At 39.5% G+C, this 21,042-nt stretch overlaps 1 protein-coding gene across 1 annotated transcript in view; it reads right to left on the bottom strand.

The window, feature by feature from the left end:
• Positions 1-5,395: 5,395 nt before the first annotated feature.
• Positions 5,396-21,042, bottom strand: part of LOC306888376 (neuritin-like protein) — a gene marked incomplete at its 3' end in the record, with an annotated part of 29,590 nt that continues 13,943 nt past the window's right edge. The window contains exons 2-3 of the mRNA XM_079446616.1: positions 8,764-8,914; positions 5,396-5,675 (exon numbers count right to left, since the gene is read on the bottom strand). Of these exons, the coding sequence (XP_079302742.1) occupies positions 5,396-5,675; positions 8,764-8,914 (431 nt within the window). The remainder of the gene's footprint in view (positions 5,676-8,763; positions 8,915-21,042) is intronic.

The raw sequence follows: 21,042 nt of genomic DNA, 5'->3' as shown, positions 1-21,042 counted from the left end.
AGAGCGTCCCGTGAATCTTCGTAGTATACTTCAGGTAGGATACTCAGCTAGTAGGGCTAGTTGAGAGCGTCGGTCCTTGAGGTGTCTCTACGTCAGCTTTGTAAAGCAGCAGAGATGGTCCATGGAGTAATCCTGTTACGTCAAGATCGGACGATGAAGTGAGCTGAGGGAAGTGCTTTTATGTGGCTGGTGATAACGAGGTGCAGGTGCCGGTGATGATTGGAGATACACAGGTGATAGTGATGAGTGACGGGGAAGACGGGCCATTCTGTGACACACTGGGTGTAAATAGCATCTAATTGCTATTTACACTGAGTGTAAATAGCATCTTTTGCTATTTGCACTTAGTGTAAATAGCGTCTATCGCTATTTACACTTAGTGCAAATAGCCGCTGCCAAAAAAATATGCTATTTGCACTTGGTGTAAATAGCATCTAATTGCTATTTACACTGAGTGTAAATAGCATCTATTGCTATTTGCACTTAGTGTAAATAGCCGCTGCCTTAAATTTAACTTTCTGAAGACAGTCGGTTTCCTTCAGATATACAGTGATATAAAAACACCCACACCAGGTTTTCGATTTTGAAACGTGTAGTGCTTTCAACCCAGCGTTCTCCCCACCCGCTAACCATTCGAATTTCCGTTTATTTTAACAATATTCTAATGGGCCACTTTGTGATGTCACAAATACAGGAAAACTACTTTGTAGTCCAAACGAGCCGTTTGTTGTAGTTCTTGAAAAGGGATTTAAAAAAAACAACTAAATATCTCCCTTTGGAGTGGGCTTTGCGATTTGTAACTTTGTAGATCTTTATATGCCCAAACATACACACTGTAGGTCCTCTGTTGTGTCTGTCATGTGTTCCTGCCTCTTGTGTCCATATTTGTTTTGTTTCCTGTCCTTGTTAAATGTAATCATTAGTTAATTCTTGTCCAGCTGTGTTTGTCTAATTATATATGATTTACCTGTGTATTTATAGTCCTGTCTGTTGAGTTTGATTGGGTCTGGTCTACTCGTTACTTCCCGGTGTTCCTGTCTGTGTCAGCCCTGCCCTGCCTTGCCTTGATGTCTTCATTAAAGACTGGTATTATTTGAGTTACATCCTCGTCTGCGTGTTCCTTGTTCCTCCCTGCTGTGTGCACCGTGACACACACTACACACTGACTAAAATTCAAAAAGTGAAAAAGCATAATAAGACCCCTTTAAAAGAACCATCCATCATACCATATACTGTTACAACAGAGTCTATGCTACATTTTTGACACAATATTCCAGTTACTATGTCTATTTTTTTTCCATCAAATGAAAATAGTTCCAAACATAAGAGAAGCAGGATTACCCTTGTTCTTCTCCGTACCTGGGCAACACACAACAGTTCCTGTGTTTTTGAATGAAACGTATATGATTCAGTGATTTGTTCCTGATTTAATGAAGAGTTTTGAGCGAATTAAGCGACTAAATTAATGATCCAGTGAATCACTCTTAAAAAAAGCCATTTGTTTTGTTCCTGAATAAACCAGAGTTTTTGAACAAAGAGTCTTTGAACAAATTGGTTGACTTCATTCAGTTACTCATTTACATGATTCATTCCTGAATGAATCAAGTGTTTAGAGTAAATCAATTGAGTATATGATTCAATGACTCGTTGCTGAATGAATTAATTGGAGTCAGAGCATTATCTAAGTGAACTTTATGCCTCTATTCCCTGCAATCTTCTTCTGATTCATAAAATATCACCTGGCCCTCCCTAAAGTGGTAATGTGTCAGATCAGAACAGTTGCCAAGAGCTGTGGAGAGAGGAAGAAGAGGGGGTGAAGTGAAGGGCGGGATGTGATCAAACAGCTCATCCTCCCCTGATCAATCAGGAAGGGTCTGATTAATGCAAGCAGTGTTATAGTTTGGCATGAGTCTTAGGTGTGTGTGTTAGTGTTTGTGAGCTTTGTGTGACTGTGCAACATCTGCACAGAGGGCAAGTGGCCCAGCAGATATCTTGCCTAAATCAAGCACAAACTGTCAAGCACCATGAGTTGATTAATGAGCAGGACATCAACATTGAGATGTGAATGCTGTGGTTTCCAGTGACAAGATCTTCCAGAATTACATCAGATATTGCTGAATGCATTAAAATATTATCGCATCTTGTTTTTTAATTAAATTGTGTGTTGTTGTTTTTTGTAAAATCAAGCTTAAAAGGATCATTCACCCAAACATAAAAACGCATGTCATCATTTACTCACACTCATGTCTTTCCAAACCTGTATGCTGTTTTGTTGCTGGTTTTATGAGCTTTAAATCTACCATCTTAAAGGTATTGTGCACTCAAAAATGAAAATTAAAAAAATGTACTCTCATGTCGTTCCAAACGTGTATCTTTTTTCTGTTGAACATAAAAAATATTTTAAAGAATGCTGGTAACCAATGTTCTAAGAATGATACTAATGTTACCATTAAGTTATGAAAAGCATAACTATGTTATTTTTTTTATGTGTTCCAAATGTTCAAAACATACAATTTTAAAAAAAAAACTTCTAAAAACGTTTAAGTAGTAACATTGGTAACAAAGTAGTAATATTTGGCTATGCAAATGTTAAAATATTAACATTTAAAAAATGTTAGATGAATGTCCAACTAAAATGTTTTAGAAAAAATGTTACATAAATGATATACAGTACAAGTAATGCTTTTGTGCTAATGTTTTGAGCACAAACTTTGAACAAACGTTCTATTAATGTTACTGGAATAATGTTCGTTCATAACTTTGAGAAAACATTGCAAGATCATTCCCTGTTTGTTAGGAAAACAGTTTTGGTTCCCATTGGTACCATTGTATTGACAAAAAATATCCAATAGAAGTCAATGGGAACCAAAACTGTTTGGTCACCAACATTCTTCAAAATATCTTCTTTTGTGTTTAACAGAAGAAAAAAAAATGCAAACAGGTTTGGAACGACATGAGGGCAAGTAAACAATTTTCATTTTAAGATGGAGACCTTTAAAACATCATATCAATTTCATTAGAGAGATTTTTGAGCTTTTCTTATGAACCGCAGTGTCACATAATTTTGCTGTATGTTAAGTATGCTGCCACAGACAGAGTATAAAAATGAATCTAAGGGAAGAAGAAAAATAGCAAGCGTCCTTGCAATTAAAACGCCCACGTAAACATAACACATTAAGAGCAATAAATCCATGGCGCGTCCCCATAACTCTTTAAACTGTTACTGGATTACCATATTTCATCAGAGTACACAGACAACATCGATAAGTATTCTAGCTGCCCTACTACAACACGAGCCAAAGAGTTGTACTTTGCCAATAAAATCAACTACACATTTGTTAATGTTTTCTGTACATACACAATTCATGATTTCAAGAGAAATGTTACATAGTAATGCCCACAAAAATGGTTGTTCTCATACCACAGTTGACTGTATGTATTCAGCTGTGTTGGGAGGTAACCTGTCTTGCTAACTGAAGGTGTGTCAGTGTTTACAGAGGCATCTGTGACACATGAAATATTAATATCTGGAAGAGGTAGAGGGGGAAAAAAATGCCATCAAAAGTGAGAACAACAGATATACACATATTCTGCAAGCTGAAAAAAGCAGCTATGTTTTTATACAGCGAAAATCCCAGTTACTTTCAACTAGTTGACCAGCTCCTTTTATTTATGTAATAGCAATAGTTTTATTTATATAGAATGTATAGAATATATTGGTATGTATAGCAAATAATTGTGCAGACAGACAGAAAACAAGAAGCATTTAAAATATTCTTTTAGACACCTTGAACAATTTTTAGAAGACCTTTTTTTTTTTTTTGTAGAGATCAGGGCACAGCTTCAAACGAGTGAACGATCAGCAATATATAATACCAAAATAAAAAGAAAACAACTGTTTTATATGCGATTCATAAAATGCAACTGTCTCCATATTATTAAATATTATAAATAAGGGAGGTATTAATGAGATCTATGTAGCAAGGAGAGATGTACACTTAAAATTTGTACATATTAGCCCTTACTATATTATTTCATTAGATTGTACTACATTCAATGGCTATGACAATAGTGGAATTGGATTTGGAATCAAAGAAAAGCACATGTTGATAGCCAGTCTAACACACAAAAGCAAAATTTGAGACATAAGTGGCAACCCTCCCCTATTCAAGTTTTTTTTCTGACTAAATAAATGGCTTTTGCCCTCCTTAATAAGTTCACTGCATTGGCAAACATGATTGATTGCCAATTAAGCCTAAAAATTAAACATAAATCACATTGATTGAGGAATCCGCTGAGCGGAGCAGAGCAAAGCGTTGAGTGAAAGTAATGAAAGCTGATCCGGGGAAAAAACTCCTTCGCTTTACACACAAAGTCATGTAGGAATACACTATGTGCTCATATTTATGGTGATAATCATTCACAATTTGATCTTATTGATGTTAATGCGTTCACCTCCATTGATTTGCCTCATCTGTTCATTATGCATGATAATGTACTTATTCACATAAAGCACTTCTTTACAGCATATCGGTCATATTTACATTACTGCACCATCATGATTTTTTGAAGCGAATCAATCTTGTGTCATTACAAATACGCATATTTGAACAAATAAAAAAGTAGCTATGACGAATGTATACAATATATACACAGTACTCTAATCAACATCAAATGAACAGCAGTTCAATACTGATACAGACTAGTACAAAAACACCTTGAAGCGTAATGCTGTGCTGTTCGTTAAACTGAATCAATGAACCCGTCATTAATAAATTGTGTTTAAACCGTCACCCAAAGGCATTCAGACTACAGACTACAAAGTCTGACAAGCCTGTTCCCAGGCAAAGCCTGTAGGTGAGCCGTGTGGCTTAGATTGACTTTTATTTGGTGTAATCCTTAAACTTAATCCTACAAAGATTACACTACAGAGTGAAATAATAACATTTTTGAGGGCTCTTTACATAGCTTTGATACTCATAGCTCACCGATGTGATAATGTATTGCAGTAGACCTTCATTTAATTTCCTCTAGATGAAGGGGTTTGAATGTTTCGAAATGTCTTTTCGCCATCTTTGATTTGTCCTCATCAGGCTTGGAGTCGTTTTTAAGTGCATTTTGGTCCTCCTATGAATGAAATTTGTGCTTAAAATGAAGTTTGCTATTTTAAGATGATTTTAAATAAACAATAAAAGCAAGCATTGGGACCTGAAAACATGTGTTTGTTAAAAACAAGTGTCCTTTGTGTGGAAATGACATTTTTTTGTTCTAAAAAGCTGAATTTGAAGCATAAATTGAATCATATTCTACTACATGTAAATGTCAGAACCAAACCAGTCATTATCGTTGTCTATGTGCTGAATATTTGAACTCTGAGGTGAGTCTTGAGATGCTATTATATCCATGGAAACAGTAGTAGCACAGGCAAACAGAAGGTCAGAAAGGTCAGGCTTGTATGACTAGCGCGTCCCTTTAACGACTCCTGATTGGTCTCATCGGGGCTTTGGGAATCAGAGGCAGCTGCTGATTGGCTACGACTGGAGCACATCTCATACAGGTTTCCAGAAAACTGCATCTTTTTGGACTCTTGTCTCAGAGACTCCCACACCACAGCAGCCTCCTCAGGGCAGCCGGCCATGGCCACATTTGCACAGTCATGAAAATCATCCCAGGATCTGCAACAGACACAAGCTTAAGGTTAAATCTACTGAATATTTAATACCTAATCTACAAGCTAATGAGCAAGAATCTGATCAAAATAAATCTGAAACATCCCTCATGTAGTCATAGTTTAAAAGGTAGCACTACAGTATGGGGCTTTTATGTTATAAACTTACTTATTGTCCGGCTCTGAATTCAAGATATTTGGATATTATATTTAGACTCTTCATGTTCTAACAAGAATTAAGCATTGTATTTGTTTTATTTTTTTGAAAACTTTGCAGCCAAAATAATGTTTTAGGTTGACCTTCACTTTGAAATGACCATAATGTACAGTATGTTCATAAATATTATGTTTATTTTTAGGGAGATAGGATTTTAGGATTTTTGATGCATAAATAACGATGAACAGGTAAAACACTGCAGTGAAAATATTTTAATGAGAGCAAAAAGCTTGATGCAAGGATACAGAATTATAATTTTGTAACTTTTTTTCTGCCATTTTTAAAGAGCATTCTGTAAAAAATGGGTAACACTTAATTTTAAGGTCCATTTCTTGCTATTAACAAACCATTAACTATGACTTTTCCCTCAATGAACTCCTAATTTCCTGCTTACTAATAGTTAGTAAGGTAGTAGTTAAGTTTAGGTATTGGTTATGATTAGGGATGTAGAATATGGTTATGTAGGATATGTGCTTTATAATAAACAACCAATATGTTAATAAAAGGCATGTTAAGTGAGAACTGGTCCCTATACTAAAGTGTTACCAAAAAAAAAAAATCTGTTTTTTGTTGTTGTTTTTCTTACATTTTATGTAACCTAAAAATTAAATCCCAATTTAAAAATATGATTTTATCAGAATTAAAAAGAAATATTTTCACACTTTCTTTATAATAAGACAAAATTACAGCCTGTTCTAAGATAAATAAAATATTCTGTTCAGATTTTCCTTTGTTTTCTTCACACATCTCATATTTCATCTTGCTCTTCCCTGACATTGTTGTTTCCTTGGTAACCAAGTACACTAATTTTTAATAAAACTTCATGGCAAAATTATTGATTGTGTTGGAAATAGCTCAACAACTGATGGACAGTAAATCATTATCACCTAAATAAATGTTAAAATGGTTAATAATTATTTTACTCTTTATTAAATTATCATAGTTCTTGATATGTAATTTTTCATTATATTAGTGATATTTGTTATGATGGATTTTCATATTTTAACTGAGTAAAACAATCTACACACACACTTAAAGTAGCAGAAATAAATGATGAAGGCAAAAAGTAAAAGTTCCCAAGAGTTTCACAAGTTTTATTTTGACCTTCATATAACAATTTTTTAAAAAGTCAGTTAGTTTTGATAAAACTCAACCCCAGGGACATAAAAATTCCCTCTGAAGAAACACCCTTTTAAGTTAAAACCCCAGTTCTTAAATAGACTGAAGCACAGCAAGACTGTTACCTATTATACAGTGCTGTATTGTGTGCAGTTCATAGTGGAAGTCTGTCCTTCAACACCACAAATGTCCTTCACTACCAATTCTTCTCTTAAACCTTCCTCTCAGATCTCTCAGTCTTGGCTTAAGCCTGACACTTTGCAATCTGTTGGGAGAATGTTGCAGTTCCAAAAGATCTGCTGACAGATGATCAGATACATTTCCTGAGAACCCTCATGTGAGCATATACGCGTGCGAGATCGTGCATACCTGTGTTTACGCATGTGTGCACGCGAAGAGTGAGCTCAGTGGCCGTTTTAATTGGTACCTGGAGGAATAACACTTAAATAGCTGTGTTAAAGTAAGCACCGTCTTCATCGCCTGCATGCGTATGCCCTGAATGCTAAACGCAGGACCATATAAGGCTGTTGCGTGGATCATGATTCATTCAGTAAGTGGCGTAAACGGGGGATGTGTAACGGATTGAGCTTGACTAGAGGGTATACAGGAGGCTGTTCTTTAACAACATCATGCTGCTACGCAATGAATTCTTAAAGAGTTCCTGCAGCTACAGGGTGTGACATAATATAAAGTCATATCATAGATCCGTGATCTATGAAGGAGCAGATGGGAAAAGACAGACAGGGAAATAGAGAGAGATCTAGTCTTTAATTAGAATATCCAGGACTTGGGAGGTACGGAAAGATGAGTGAGCTGAGGAAGAAATGGAGAAAAGAGTAGAAGGGAGAAACAGAAAATGAGATGAAAAGCAATGTAGGGAGATAGAGAATGAATGAGGTGTCATATCAGTGAACTGTACTCTGTATCACATTCTCCCTCTGACAACACAATGAATGGTGTACAGCAAATAATCCTGTGGTGTAAGTGAGGCATTTAATGTGGCTGTACAGAGGAGTAAATGTGATGATGGCTCATGCCTGTTATGCAGGACCTTTTGACCTCTGTAACATTTAAAAATGTGAATATGCTGATGATTTATTTGGACAAATGTTAGTATGAAAAAAGTATGCCAGACTTTCAGAAATATGCTCTGGTAAAGCTAACTAATATTCAAATTTGAACATCACTGTTTACACTATGGGAAGAAAGCGAAGCGGATGGAACCTGGAAATAATAAAAAGCTAAAATTCGCCACAAAACATCACAATTCATCAATTTGCATGTGCTGCTTTACCACTTAAAATAATGGAAAATTCACTCTTATGTTCACTTTTGTGATAATTTGATCAAAGAAAATGATGATATGAGAATATGAGACTACCATTTTATGCAGTATATTAAGACGGAGATGTGGAAATGTAGTGGTAAAACAAAACCTAGATAAAAATGAATTTGAATCTGTTCTTCTCATTAGTGTGTGCATGTGGACATATAAATATACTACCTTACAAAAGTTTGCTGTTGGTAACATTTTTTGAATGTTTTTGAAATAAGCATCTTTTGGCTGCATTTATTTGATTAAGAATACAGTAAAACAGTAATACTGTGAAATAGTATTACAGTTTAAAATAATTGTTTTTATTTGAATATTTTTTAAATGTAATTTTAAAATTTAAAACATTCTTTTTCGAACTGTAGTGTATATGTAGACTATATACAGTGATGCTTGTGTTTGTGTTGCTCCAGATTTGTTCCTTACTTGCAAATAGAGTCGATCTCCTGGGTATCCTCGTCTTTTTGGGAGCTGACAGACAGACTGTCTCCTAGGGCAAGCAGACACTGGGCAAACCCTTTATAGATGGAGCTGCACTTCTTTGTGGCCGCAGCAGAAAATGGACTGGGGACAAGCACTAGAACAAATACAGACACACAATTAACACAATTAAAATTAATTTAAACTTAAAAAATAAAAACTAAAAAGCAGTGGGAAGTCTGAACAGAATGCAGAACAATGACCTTCAAGATGTATCTTGAGATGTAAGGTTAAGGGGTAGTATTCTACCATCATTTACCCTTATTTCGTTCCAAACTTGTATGAAATTCTTTCTTCTGTTAAACACTGATAAATATATTCTGAATTTTTCCAAATAATTGACGGTAGCTACTGACATCAGTAGTACTTTTTTCCATACTATGGAAATGGGTACTGTCAACTGTTTGGTTAAATTTTGTCTTTTTTTGTGCTTAACTTGAGGGTGAGTAAATGATGAATTTTCATTATTGGGTGAACTATCCCTTTAAATAAGCATTTTTCTAATTTCAGTTTGCCAAGGTTCCAAGCCTGTTATGTTTTTTTGTTGATTTTTTAAAAAAAAGCTCAAACACGAATTAGATTGGTTCTTAAAAAAAGTACACTCATTGCCCAAAACATAGGCAAGGTCATAAACAGACCAGCAGGATGACATTGAAAACACTCACAGCAGTACACAAAAGCCTTCAGTGCCACCACTGCTGGATTTGTGGGGTTCTTGGTTATTTATTTTTTGTTTATAAAAAGTATAGTTCTATGATTCATTGTTAGAACAGAACACAGGGTAATACATCTCTAACCTTGAGGATATGGGAGAAAAATTCAATAGAAATGCTGAGATTTGATGTGTTAGGAGCTCCAGACGCTTGTTTATCTACGTTTTTTTAAGCTACCAAAGTTTGCTTCAATAGGGAATGTTTGGTTAATGTTTCCTCAAAGTTACAAGATAACATTCTTCCAGTAAAGTTAAGGCCTTTAATAATGTTTTCACAATTTTAGCACGTTGAACAGTTTATTTCTGAAACCTTTCAGTTTCTTAAATGTTACTACTTTTTATTTTCTCCTAATTAAGTAATGTTCCAATAATCTTTGCAAAATGATAGAATGGAATGTTCCCTTTATATTTGCATTAAAAAAAAAATAAATAAATAATGTTTTGAACGTTCAGAGAACATTCAGACAAAATGTATTCATAACTTGATGGAACATTAGCAAAATGCTTTTAGAACATATTTTAGTCTATGCATGTGCCAGTGTCCTCCCAACCTCCATTGTTCCTTGTTGTCTTTCAATCTCTATAACCTACCGACAATAAAATCACAGATGGAAGTAACGCTCAACCTAAGTGAGATATGCAGGAGGATCTTAATTGGGTCAGACAGCAAATCACCAGCTCTCTCCTAATTCCCTTGAGGAAATGAATGATTAATATTTGATAGGATAGAGTTTTCTCTCTCTCTTCCCCCCATCCCCGTCCCCCCGCTAGCTTTATTCCCACACTGCTGCAAACCTATTGATTTTTAGCTATGTTTTTGCAGTGAGGTCTGAGGATTATTGGTTTCACTCATCCCCATCAACATTTAATGAATATCTGGAGAATGAGAGAAAACCAAGTCATACATTAGAGGAGGAGAAGACAAAGAACTCTTTCACAATCACTGAAGCATTGCACGTAAATGGAAATGGATGAAGAAATCAGAAAGACTGAAGAGCTTTGAGGATGCCAAGGGGAAATTTAGACAACCGTCACTCAATACGAGACTCAACAGAACTATCAATACTAAATATGTATTGATTTGAGTTTAAATTATTTTATTTATATTTATTCATATTTTTGTATATTATATGAAAGCTTCCACACAAAAATAAATAAATAAATATATATATATATATATATATATATATATATATATATATACACTCACCTAAAGGATTATTAGGAACACCTGTTCAATTTCTCATTAATGCAATTATCTAATCAACCAATCACATGGCAGTTGCTTCAATGCATTTAGGGGTGTGGTCCTGGTCAAGACAATCTCCTGAACTCCAAACTGAATGTCAGAATGGGAAAGAAAGGTTTAAGCAATTTTGAGCTTGGCATGGTTGTTGGTGCCAGACGGGCCGGTTTGAGTATTTCACAATCTGCTCAGTTACTGGGATTTTCACGCACAACCATTTCTAGGGTTTACAAAGAATGGTGTGAAAAGGGAAAAACATCCAGTATGCGGCAGTCCTGTGGGCGAAAATGCCTTGTTGATGCTAGAGGTCAGAGGAGAATGGGCCGACTGATTCAAGCTGATAGAAGAGCAATTTTGACTGAAATAACCACTCGTTACAACCGAGGTATGCAGCAAAGCATTTGTGAAGCCACAACACGCACAACCTTGAGGCGGATGGGCTACAACAGCAGAAGACCCCACCGGGTACCACTCATCTCCACTACAAATAGGAAAAAGAGGCTACAATTTGCACGAGCTCACCAAAATTGGACGGTTGAATACTGGAAAAATGTTGCCTGGTCTGATGAGTCTCGATTTCTGTTGAGACATTCAGATGGTAGAGTCAGAATTTGGCGTAAACAGAATGAGAACATGGATCCATCATGCCTTGTTACCACTGTGCAGGCTGCTGGTGGTGGTGTAATGGTGTGGGGGATGTTTTCTTGGCACACTTTAGGCCCCTTAGTGCCAATTGGGCATCGTTTAAATGCCACGGCCTACCTGAGCATTGTTTCTGACCATGTCTATCCCTTTATGACCACCATGTACCCATCCTCTGATGACTACTTCCAGCAGGATAATGCACCATGTCACAAAGCTCGAATCATTTCAAATTGGTTTCTTGAACATGACAATGAGTTCACTGTACTAAAATGGCCCCCACAGTCACCAGATCTCAACCCAATAGAGCATCTTTGGGATGTGGTGGAACGGGAGCTTCGTGCCCTGGATGTGCATCCCACAAATCTCCATCAACTGCAAGATGCTATCCTATCAATATGGGCCAACATTTCTAAAGAATGCTTTCAGCACCTTGTTGAATCAATGCCACGTAGAATTAAGGCAGTTCTGAAGGCGAAAGGAGGTCAAACACAGTATTAGTATGGTGTTCCTAATAATCCTTTAGGTGAGTGTATATATAAATGAACAGTACATTTCAAAAATCGGCCTAGCTAAAAGACTAACAAAATAACAAAAAACAAAACATAAATAATTATTAATTTATTTGGATGAACTTTACTATTTAAAATTCCATTTGTTAACATTAGTTAATTAATTAGTTGAACATGAACTAACAATGAAAAATTCTTCTGCATTTATTAATCTTAGTTAATGAAGATTTCAACATTTACTACATTATTAAAATCAAAAGTTAATAAAATGTTAATTTTATTATGGACATGAGCTAACATGAAATAAAAATAAATAGTTGTATTTTTATTTACGAACGCTAACAAAGTGTAATAAATAAATACTGTAACAAAAGTATTGCTCTTTGTTAGTTAATGCTAGTTAATGAATGAACTAACCTCAATTAATGGGAAAATGTTACAGTTGAACCATTCCAGAAACATTTACATGCAGTACAGACCTCATCACCTAAAAACAACAAAACTGAGCAGCCTGGGAGGCAAATTAAATCATCTAAGAAGTGGATACGTCTCATCGGATCAAAACGGAGACAAGAACTTACTGTGTCCAATTACATATCTCTGAATTTGTATCTCTTGCCGACACTCAAGCGGGTTGAAGAGTAGTCTGTACCACTGCCTGCATTAGTAATGTTATTACTGATGTTGTGTAATCCAAGCTCTGATATATCTGAGTGCTGTCCACCCACACACAGCGTGATCTGGCCTGGCCCATTCAGCTCAGCGAGCCACTATGACCCAGGCGGCAGACACAAGGCTTATTTGAACCACAACATTCATTTTTAATCTGTGGTGCCAGAGATCCTAGGGGAGTCCATAGGGTCCTTAAATAAATAAATTAAATAAAACAGGGCACTTGCATGAGAGGGGACTGCAGAGAGTGAATGAGAAAGAAAAGAGATACATGAAAAAAGGAATGAAATAGAAGAAATGAAACATTATGGGCGCCATTTGAATTGGGTGCATCAATTTAAAATTAAATATGCTAGTAATCATATTAAATAATAAAATAAACATATTTATATAAAATAAATTATATTTATATAAATTTAATTGTATACAAATATTAAAATTCATATACAATTTACATGCCAGAATAAATTATTAATATTTATTGTATAATATGTTTTAGGTCTCTTTAAAGCTGCAAAACTAATATAACATACTTTTTTCTCTCAAGAGAGCATATGATTAACAATGCTACTTAAAAGAGCAATGCAGTTCATGCAATATGAATAGATCACTCTAGTTGTAGAAATCACAATAGATTACAATACAGGTAGACCATTACACAATACATAATCAAGCACTGTAACATCATCCTTTTAAGGAACATGTTATGAAACCTTGAAACAAAAACGTCATAATACATAATGTGAAGCGCTAAGAGCAAAACAGTTGCATAATTTCCTGTCCCTAGCGTGACTCAGACACGAGTTAGAAAGACAGTACTATCTATCTATCTATCTATCTATCTATCTATCTAACTTGATATCGACTAAGTACTATTGACTTCAAACCTTAAAATGCTGAAATCAGATGACTTCTGGAGCATAAGATGGGCAAGTGATGATGGAGGTTTAGGTCACATATGTGCCCATCTTCTATTCATGAGGTTGAATAAGCAAGCTTTAGCCAGACCAGTGCTGAGCAAGCACATTTGATGCTGAGGTTTGCTGCATGTGCCTCTCGCAGACATCCCACGGGGAGCACATCAAAATTAATGAAAACTATTTTTATTTGTCGGTTTCTGAAGATTGGCATTCACAAACACAGTAGTGCATGTAAATAAGGTTCAGTGGTGTAAGAAGACATGCAGGCAGGTTGCAAAAGTATTTTCGCCAATTTTTGCTCTTTATGCTCATAGTCAAACTGTTCAAGAAGGAAGAAAGAAATAAAAAGGGGGTTTTCCGAATGATCAAATCCTTGTGGAAAACTCAATATACAAACATCAAAACAATGCTTTGAAAAGCTCAGATTGTTAATGATTATATCACTGATACTTACAAATATTTCCCATATGGGAATGATACTTCTGTACCTAAGAATCTATCTTACATTGATTTATTGTTACATTTTTAGGATTTCTCTTTTCACTTTTGTTGGAGCAAATATATTCAGTCGTGGTTAGAATTATTGGCACCCTTGGTAAATATGATCAAATAAGGCTGTGAAAATTAATCTGCATTGTTAATCCTTTTGATCTTTTATTAAACAAATTCACAAAAATCTATAAACTTTCATTGAATAATAAGTATTTAAAATGGGGGGAAATATCATTATGAAATAAAAAAAATTCTCTAATACACATTGGCCACAATTAACGGCACCCTTTTATTCAACACTTTTTGAAACCTCCATTTGCCAGTTTAACAACTCTAAATTTTCTCCTATAATGCCTGATGAGGTAAGAGAACACCTGACAAGAGATCAGAGACCATTCCTTCATCCAGAATCTCTCCAGATCCTTCAGATTCACAGCTCCATGAGGGTGCTTCTTCTCTTCAGTTCACCTCACTCATTTTCTACAGGGTTCAGGTCAGAGGACTGAAATGGCCATAGCAGAAGCTTGGTTTTGTGCCCAGTGACCCATTTTTGTGTTGTTTTTGAGGTTTGTGTTTGGATTATTGTTCGGTTGGGAGATCCAAACATGGCCCATTATAAGATTTCTAACAGAGTCAGTCACTTGTTTATTTTTTATCTGTTGGTATTTGATAGCATCCATGATGCCATGTGTCTAAACAAGATGTCCAGGACCTCCAACAGAAATATAGGCCCACAACATCAAATATACAGCCGTATATTTCATTATACACATGGGGTACTTTTTATCCCTGTGTTCACCAAACCCATCTTGAGTGTTTGCTGCTAAAAAGCTCATTTTTTAGTTTCATCTGACCATAGAATCCAGTCTCATTTGAAGTTCCAGTCGTGTCTGATAACTGAATATGCTGGAGTTTGTTTTTGGATGAGCTAGGAGAATTTTTCTTGAAACCCTCCCAAACAACATGTTGTCAGAGAGTCACCGCAGCCTCCACCAACGACACTCACCACATCCCAATCCCCTGATTTCTGATCACCGCCACCTGTCAGCACTAACTCATGCTCCACTGTTACCTCCGGATCACCTGGAAAAGGAAAAAGGACATTCACACTCAGATAAGCCCCTAGAGACATTCCCATTCCCCGCCTGCTTACCTGGACATTCTGCTTATCTCATTCCCCTCTGCTACTACTCAATAAACCTGTTGATTGTATTGCACTTACCAGTGACCAGAACCGACAGACCAGAACCGACAACCGGAAATGGAGTTCCCGAACCCCGCCGCTGTCACACACCCTCAGTCTGCCTCTGCCAGTCCCATGGCCATCCCTGCAAACTATTCGGGTGAGGTGGTTGAATTTAGCGTTTGCCTCCTTGATCTCCCTGCTAACCGGACGGGCATTGCTCTGGGCACAAGCCATCTGGAACTCACAGACCACTATAATGAACTCTTTCGATGCTTTCTCTTCCCACTTCAAGGAGGTCTTCGACCTATCCACCGGCTCTCTCTCATTTGCCGACCAACTCATCCGCCCCCGTCAGGGAGATTCTTCTGCCAGTGACTATACTCTGCAGTTCCGGACTCTGGCGGCCTTGTGTGGATGGAACGAGGCAGCACTACTCACTGCTTACCGTCAGGGCTTGGATCCACAGATCAGAGCCCAGATGGCGATCTATGATGACACTGTCAGTCTGGAGAGCCTTATGCAGAAGGCCGTTAAGATCTCCCAACGTCTCATGGCTTGTCAGCCGGACATAACCGTTCATTCTCCGTCCTCACCAGCTGTCTGTCCTCCGGTACCAGAACCTATGCAAACGGATACAAATCGTCTCTCACGCACTGAGCATGCTCAACGTCTCGCCACAGGGCTGTGCCTCTACTGCGGTGTTCTGGGGCACTTCATTCGAGTGTGCCGAACACGCCCCCCACACCCAGAGGTGAGTACCCTCCAAATCAGGCAATTTCCTCTCACAAGCTCTCCTAAAACAGCTTGATTTACCCCGCCAGAGACACGCTGAGCTGAAGATCGAGACCATACAGGGAAAATCGCTCGGGCGTGGGCACATCAAGTTCCGGTCTCCGCCGATCATCCTGTCTTCATCAGGAGAGGATTTCCTTTCTGGTACTGGAGGGACCCACCATTGATATCATCCTGGGACGTCCCTGGCTATCTCAACATTCCCCCGAAGGCAGATGGGATACCAGCGAGATCCTCCGATGGAGTAAAACTTGCATCCAAAACTGTCTCTCCAACGTCCCTGTACCCCTGGTTAGTAACCTGAAGCTCCAAGTTCATTCCACCCTAGTGGAGAGCCCCGAACCTCGTGAGGTTCTGACGATCCCATCTGACTACCTGGCATTCCAGTATGTGTTCAGCAAACAGGCAACCACGAAGTTACCACTGCACTGGCCATGGGATTGTGCCATCGATCTGCTGCCTGGAGCTATACTCCCCAAGGGTTGAGTATACTTCCTGTCCATCCCGGAGTGCAAGGCGATGGAGGATTTTATCAAGGAGGCTCTCCAACAACAGTTCATTCGCCCTTCCACCTCTCCGGCAGCCTCGAGCTTCTTCTTCGTGGGCAAGAAGGACGGAGGCTTGCGGCCCTGCATCGACTACCGGACCCTCAATGATCACACTGTCAAGCTCCCTTATCCTCTTTCCCTGGTCCCGGCCGCCCTTGAGGAACTCCGTGGGGCCCGCATCTTCTCGAAGCTGGACCTCCGGAGCGCCTATAACCTTGTTCGTATCCGGGAAGGCGACGAGTGGAAGACGGCGTTCATGACCCCCTCAGGTCACTATGAATATCGGGTCATGTCGTATGGCCTTTCCAACTCTCCGTCCGTCTTCCAGGGGTTTATGAACGAGGTGTTCCGGGAGTTCCTTCACCGGTTTGTCATCGTGTACATAGACGATATCCTGATCTACTCCCGGAACCTGGCCGAACATTGCCATCACGTGACGCAGGTCCTACGCCAACTCAGGAAACACCACCTCTACCTGAAGCTCGAGAAGTGTGAGTTCCACCGCTCCATGGTCCAGTTCCTCGGCTACATCCTCAGTGCGGATGGGATCCAGATGGACCAGGGGAAGGTCCATGCCATCCGGAACTGGCCCCAGCCTCAGTCAGTAAAGGAACTGCAACGATTCCTCGGCTTCGCAAATTTCTACCGGAGGTTCATTCTGAACTTCAGTCTCCTCTCAGCCCCCCTCACTTCCATGCTCCATCAGAAACCCAAGTCTCTGTCCTGGAACTCCGAAGCTCGAGCCGCCTACAAGAAGCTCCAGGAGGCCTTCTGCACTGCTCCCATCCTATCACATCCCGAACCACAAATCCCATTCATAGTGGAAGTGACTCCACCCTTGTGCTTACTTCTCCAGGAAGCTTTCCCCAACGGAGCGGAACTACGATATTGGAAATCAGGAGCTGCTCGCCATTAAACTGGTGCTGGAGGAATGGAGACACTGGCTGGAGGGAGCTCAACACCCCTTTACGGTCATCACTGACCACAAAAACCTGGAATATCTATCCGAAGTGCTAAGAGGTTAAACCCCCAGCAGGCTCACTGGGCCCTCTTCTTCACCCGGTTCCAGTTTTCCATCACGTATCGACCCGGAGATAAGAATGTCAAGGCAGATTCCCTCTCACGTATCCATGCCCCCAACGAACCCTCCACACCTGAACCCATACTCCCTCCAGCCGTCCTTGTGAGCCCCATCCGGTGGGCCCTGGATGAACAGATCCGCATCACCTCCATCACCGAACCCACTCCGCTGGAAGGCTCAGAGGGCAAAACCTACGTGCCCACTTCCTTGAGGACTTCCCTTCTGGGCTCCCTGCATGCTTCCCCGGGCTCTGGACACCCAGGCAGTCAGCGTACTCTCTCGCTCCTCCAAGCTCGGTACTGGTGGCCCAGTATGGCCCGGGATAGCTCCCAGTACGTTCGTGGAGTCTGCGCCATCTCCAAGACTCCACATCACTTACCCGCCGGATAATTAGTCCCCTTACCCATTCCACGTCGCCCCTGGTCCCACGTCGGAGTCAACTTCATCACAGATCTCCCCAAGTCAGAAGGTTATACCTGTATACTCGTTGCAGTTGACAGATTCTCCAAAGCCTGCAAGTTAATTCCCCTCCGGGGTTACCCACAGACCTCGAAACAGCAGAGACCCTCTTCCATAATCTCTTCCGCACCGTCGGCATCCCGGAAGATGTCGTCTCCGACCGTGGGCCACAGTTTGTCTCCCGTGTCTGGAAGGCATTCTTCAAACTCCTCGATGTCACCGTCAGTCTCTCCTCAGGGTATCACCCCCAGACTAACGGCCAGACTGAGCGGAAGATTCAGGAGATTGGGAGATATCTCTGGGCCTACTGTCATGACAACCAGCACAGCTTGAACCGCTTCCTCTCGTGGGCCGAGTATGCACAAAATTCCCTCAAGCAAACCACCACCGGCCTCACCCCTTTCCAGTGCATACTCGGCTACCAATCCCCTCTGTTTCCCTGGACAGAAGAGCCCGACGTTCCAGCTGTCGACCACTGGTTCCGAGCGTGTAAGAGTGTTTGGGACTCCAGCAGGCAGTGTGGAGACACAAGACCTATGCAGATGCCCGTCGGTCTGCCACCCCCGTCTATCGTACTGGAGATAAGGTCTGGCTCTCCACCCGGGAACTGCGTCTCCGCCTGCCCTGCCGGAAGCTGAGTTCCCGCTATATCGGTCCCTTTACCATCGAGAGGCAGATAAATGAGGTCACCTTCCATCTCCAACTCCCTGCACTGTATCGTATCCATCCAGCATTCCATGTCTCACTCCTCAAGCCTGTCTCTCCCACTGTCACAGAACCCGACGAGCCTGCAGTTCCTCCTCCTCCCGAGATCATTGAGGAGCCCCTAGTCTACAGGGTGCAGGACATCTTGGACTCTCGGCGACGGGGTGGTCGCCTGGAATATCTTATTGACTGGGAGGGATACGGGCCGGAGGAAAGATCCTGGGTGGCCCGGGACGGTGTGCTGGATCCCTCTCTCCTGGCCGAGTTTCACCAGAACCACCCTGACCGTCCTGCACCCAGAGGCTGTGGCCGACTTCGTCGCCGTAATAGGGTATCAGGAGCCGCCCCTGGAGGAGGGGGTACTGTCAGAGAGTCAACACAGTCACCGCAGTCTCCACCAACGACACTCACCAGATCCCAATTTCTAATCACCGCCACCTGGCAGCACTAATCAGCAGCACTATATACCTGCACTCCTCCCGTTCACTCACTGTCTGGTCTCAAACTTTCCATGTTGACTAACCTGACCCACTTACCTTTTGTCTACTTACCAGTTGCTCCAGTGTTCCTATCCCTGTTCTCCACCGCTCCTGTTCTCCACCGTCTTCTTGCTCCACTGTTACCTCCGGATCCCCTGGAAAAGGAAAAAGGACATTCACACTCAGATAAGCCCCTAGAGACATTCCCATTCCCGCCTGCTTACCTGGACATTCTGCTCATCTCATTCCCCTCTACTACTACTCTGTTGATTGTATTGCACTTACCTCTGTGTCCTGTGTCTATCTGCTGACACATGTGGTGATGTAGGTGCTGTTTGACTATTTTTTTTAAGGTTTCTTTAAGGTTTTTTTTAAGGTTTCTGACGTAAGCTGTGGTCCTTGGAGAGTCGTTAGCCACTCAAACTCTCCTTCTCACAGTGCATTAGGACGATATAGACACACGTCCTCTTCCAGGCAGTTTCGTAACATTTTATGTTAATTGGAAATTCTTAATTACTGCCCTGATGGTGGAAATGGGGAATTTGCACTGCTCTAGCTCTTTTCTTAAAGCCACTTCACTAATTTGTGAAGCTCAATTGTCTTTTGCTGCACATCAGAAATATATTCTTTGTTTTTTCTCATTGTGATGGATGATTGAGGGAATTTGGGCTTTGTTTTCCCTCCTATTTATATTTCTGTGAAACAGGAAGCCATGGCTGGATAATTTCATGTTCATAATCATCCTGGAGTGCTCAAAACTGTGAATATGAATGGGAATATACTTCAGAGCTATTTTACTCATAAGAATTTCTAGGGGTACCAATAATTGTGTCCAACGTGTATTTGAGAAAAATATTTATTTCATAATGAGATTTTCCCCCAATTGTTTTAATTCAACGAAAGGTTAGATTTTTGTGATTTATTTTAAATAAAAGATCAAAAGGATTAATAATGCAGGTTTATTTTCAGAGCCTTCTTTGATCATATTTACCAAGGGTGCCAATAATTCTGACCACGACTGTACATATTTATATCTTTTCACTGATAAAATGAAATAAAGACATTTGTTGAACCCAGACACAGTGTGATATTGAGGGATCAGGACAAAGCTCTGGAAGACAGGTAACTGATACTTTGTGTGATGTAAGAGACTGCACTGGGCAGAACTCATTAAGACTTTACCTCAGTGCCTGCTGCGAGCACAGCTCAATCAGAAGCACTAGCAGTACAGCTCTAGACAGACACTTCATTATATACAGTATGGGGTTGGTTATTTGCGGGTAATGCTTTTATTTGTGGGTATATACAATGTAAGTGTATTGACTGAAGCATCTAAGTTATTCGAAATATTAAAACATTTGTTTAAAAAGTGTAACTAATGGTTTTACAAAACATCATAAAAATAAAAATTCCAAAAGGGTTTTTTCGCAGTGATGTCATGATAGAAGAACTATTTTTGGTTCTTCAAAGAACCTTTTTAGTATACGGTTCTTAATACAAACTTTTTTTCCTTAGTGTAAAGGATCTAAATATGGAGGACCAGGAGTGCCACTTAAAAATAAAATGATGAATCAATTTAATAATTCAAATATAAAAATGTATGTAAATAAATCACTTTTTAAATGGACAAATTAATAGACATATTTAAAGTTGTATTTAATTTGTGTTTTTAAATGTAGTTTAATAAAACAATGAAACAATCAATTACATTTTTTTTTAAATGTATAAATAAATGAATAGACAAATTTAAAACTGTTTATTTCATTCATGTTTTAAAAC

The sequence above is a fragment of the Barbus barbus genome (genome assembly GCF_936440315.1).
Source record: "Barbus barbus genome assembly, chromosome: 22".
Lineage (NCBI taxonomy): Eukaryota > Metazoa > Chordata > Actinopteri > Cypriniformes > Cyprinidae > Barbus > Barbus barbus.
The sequence above is the reverse complement of the archived record's forward strand: the minus strand, read 5'-3'. Positions and strand labels throughout refer to the sequence as shown.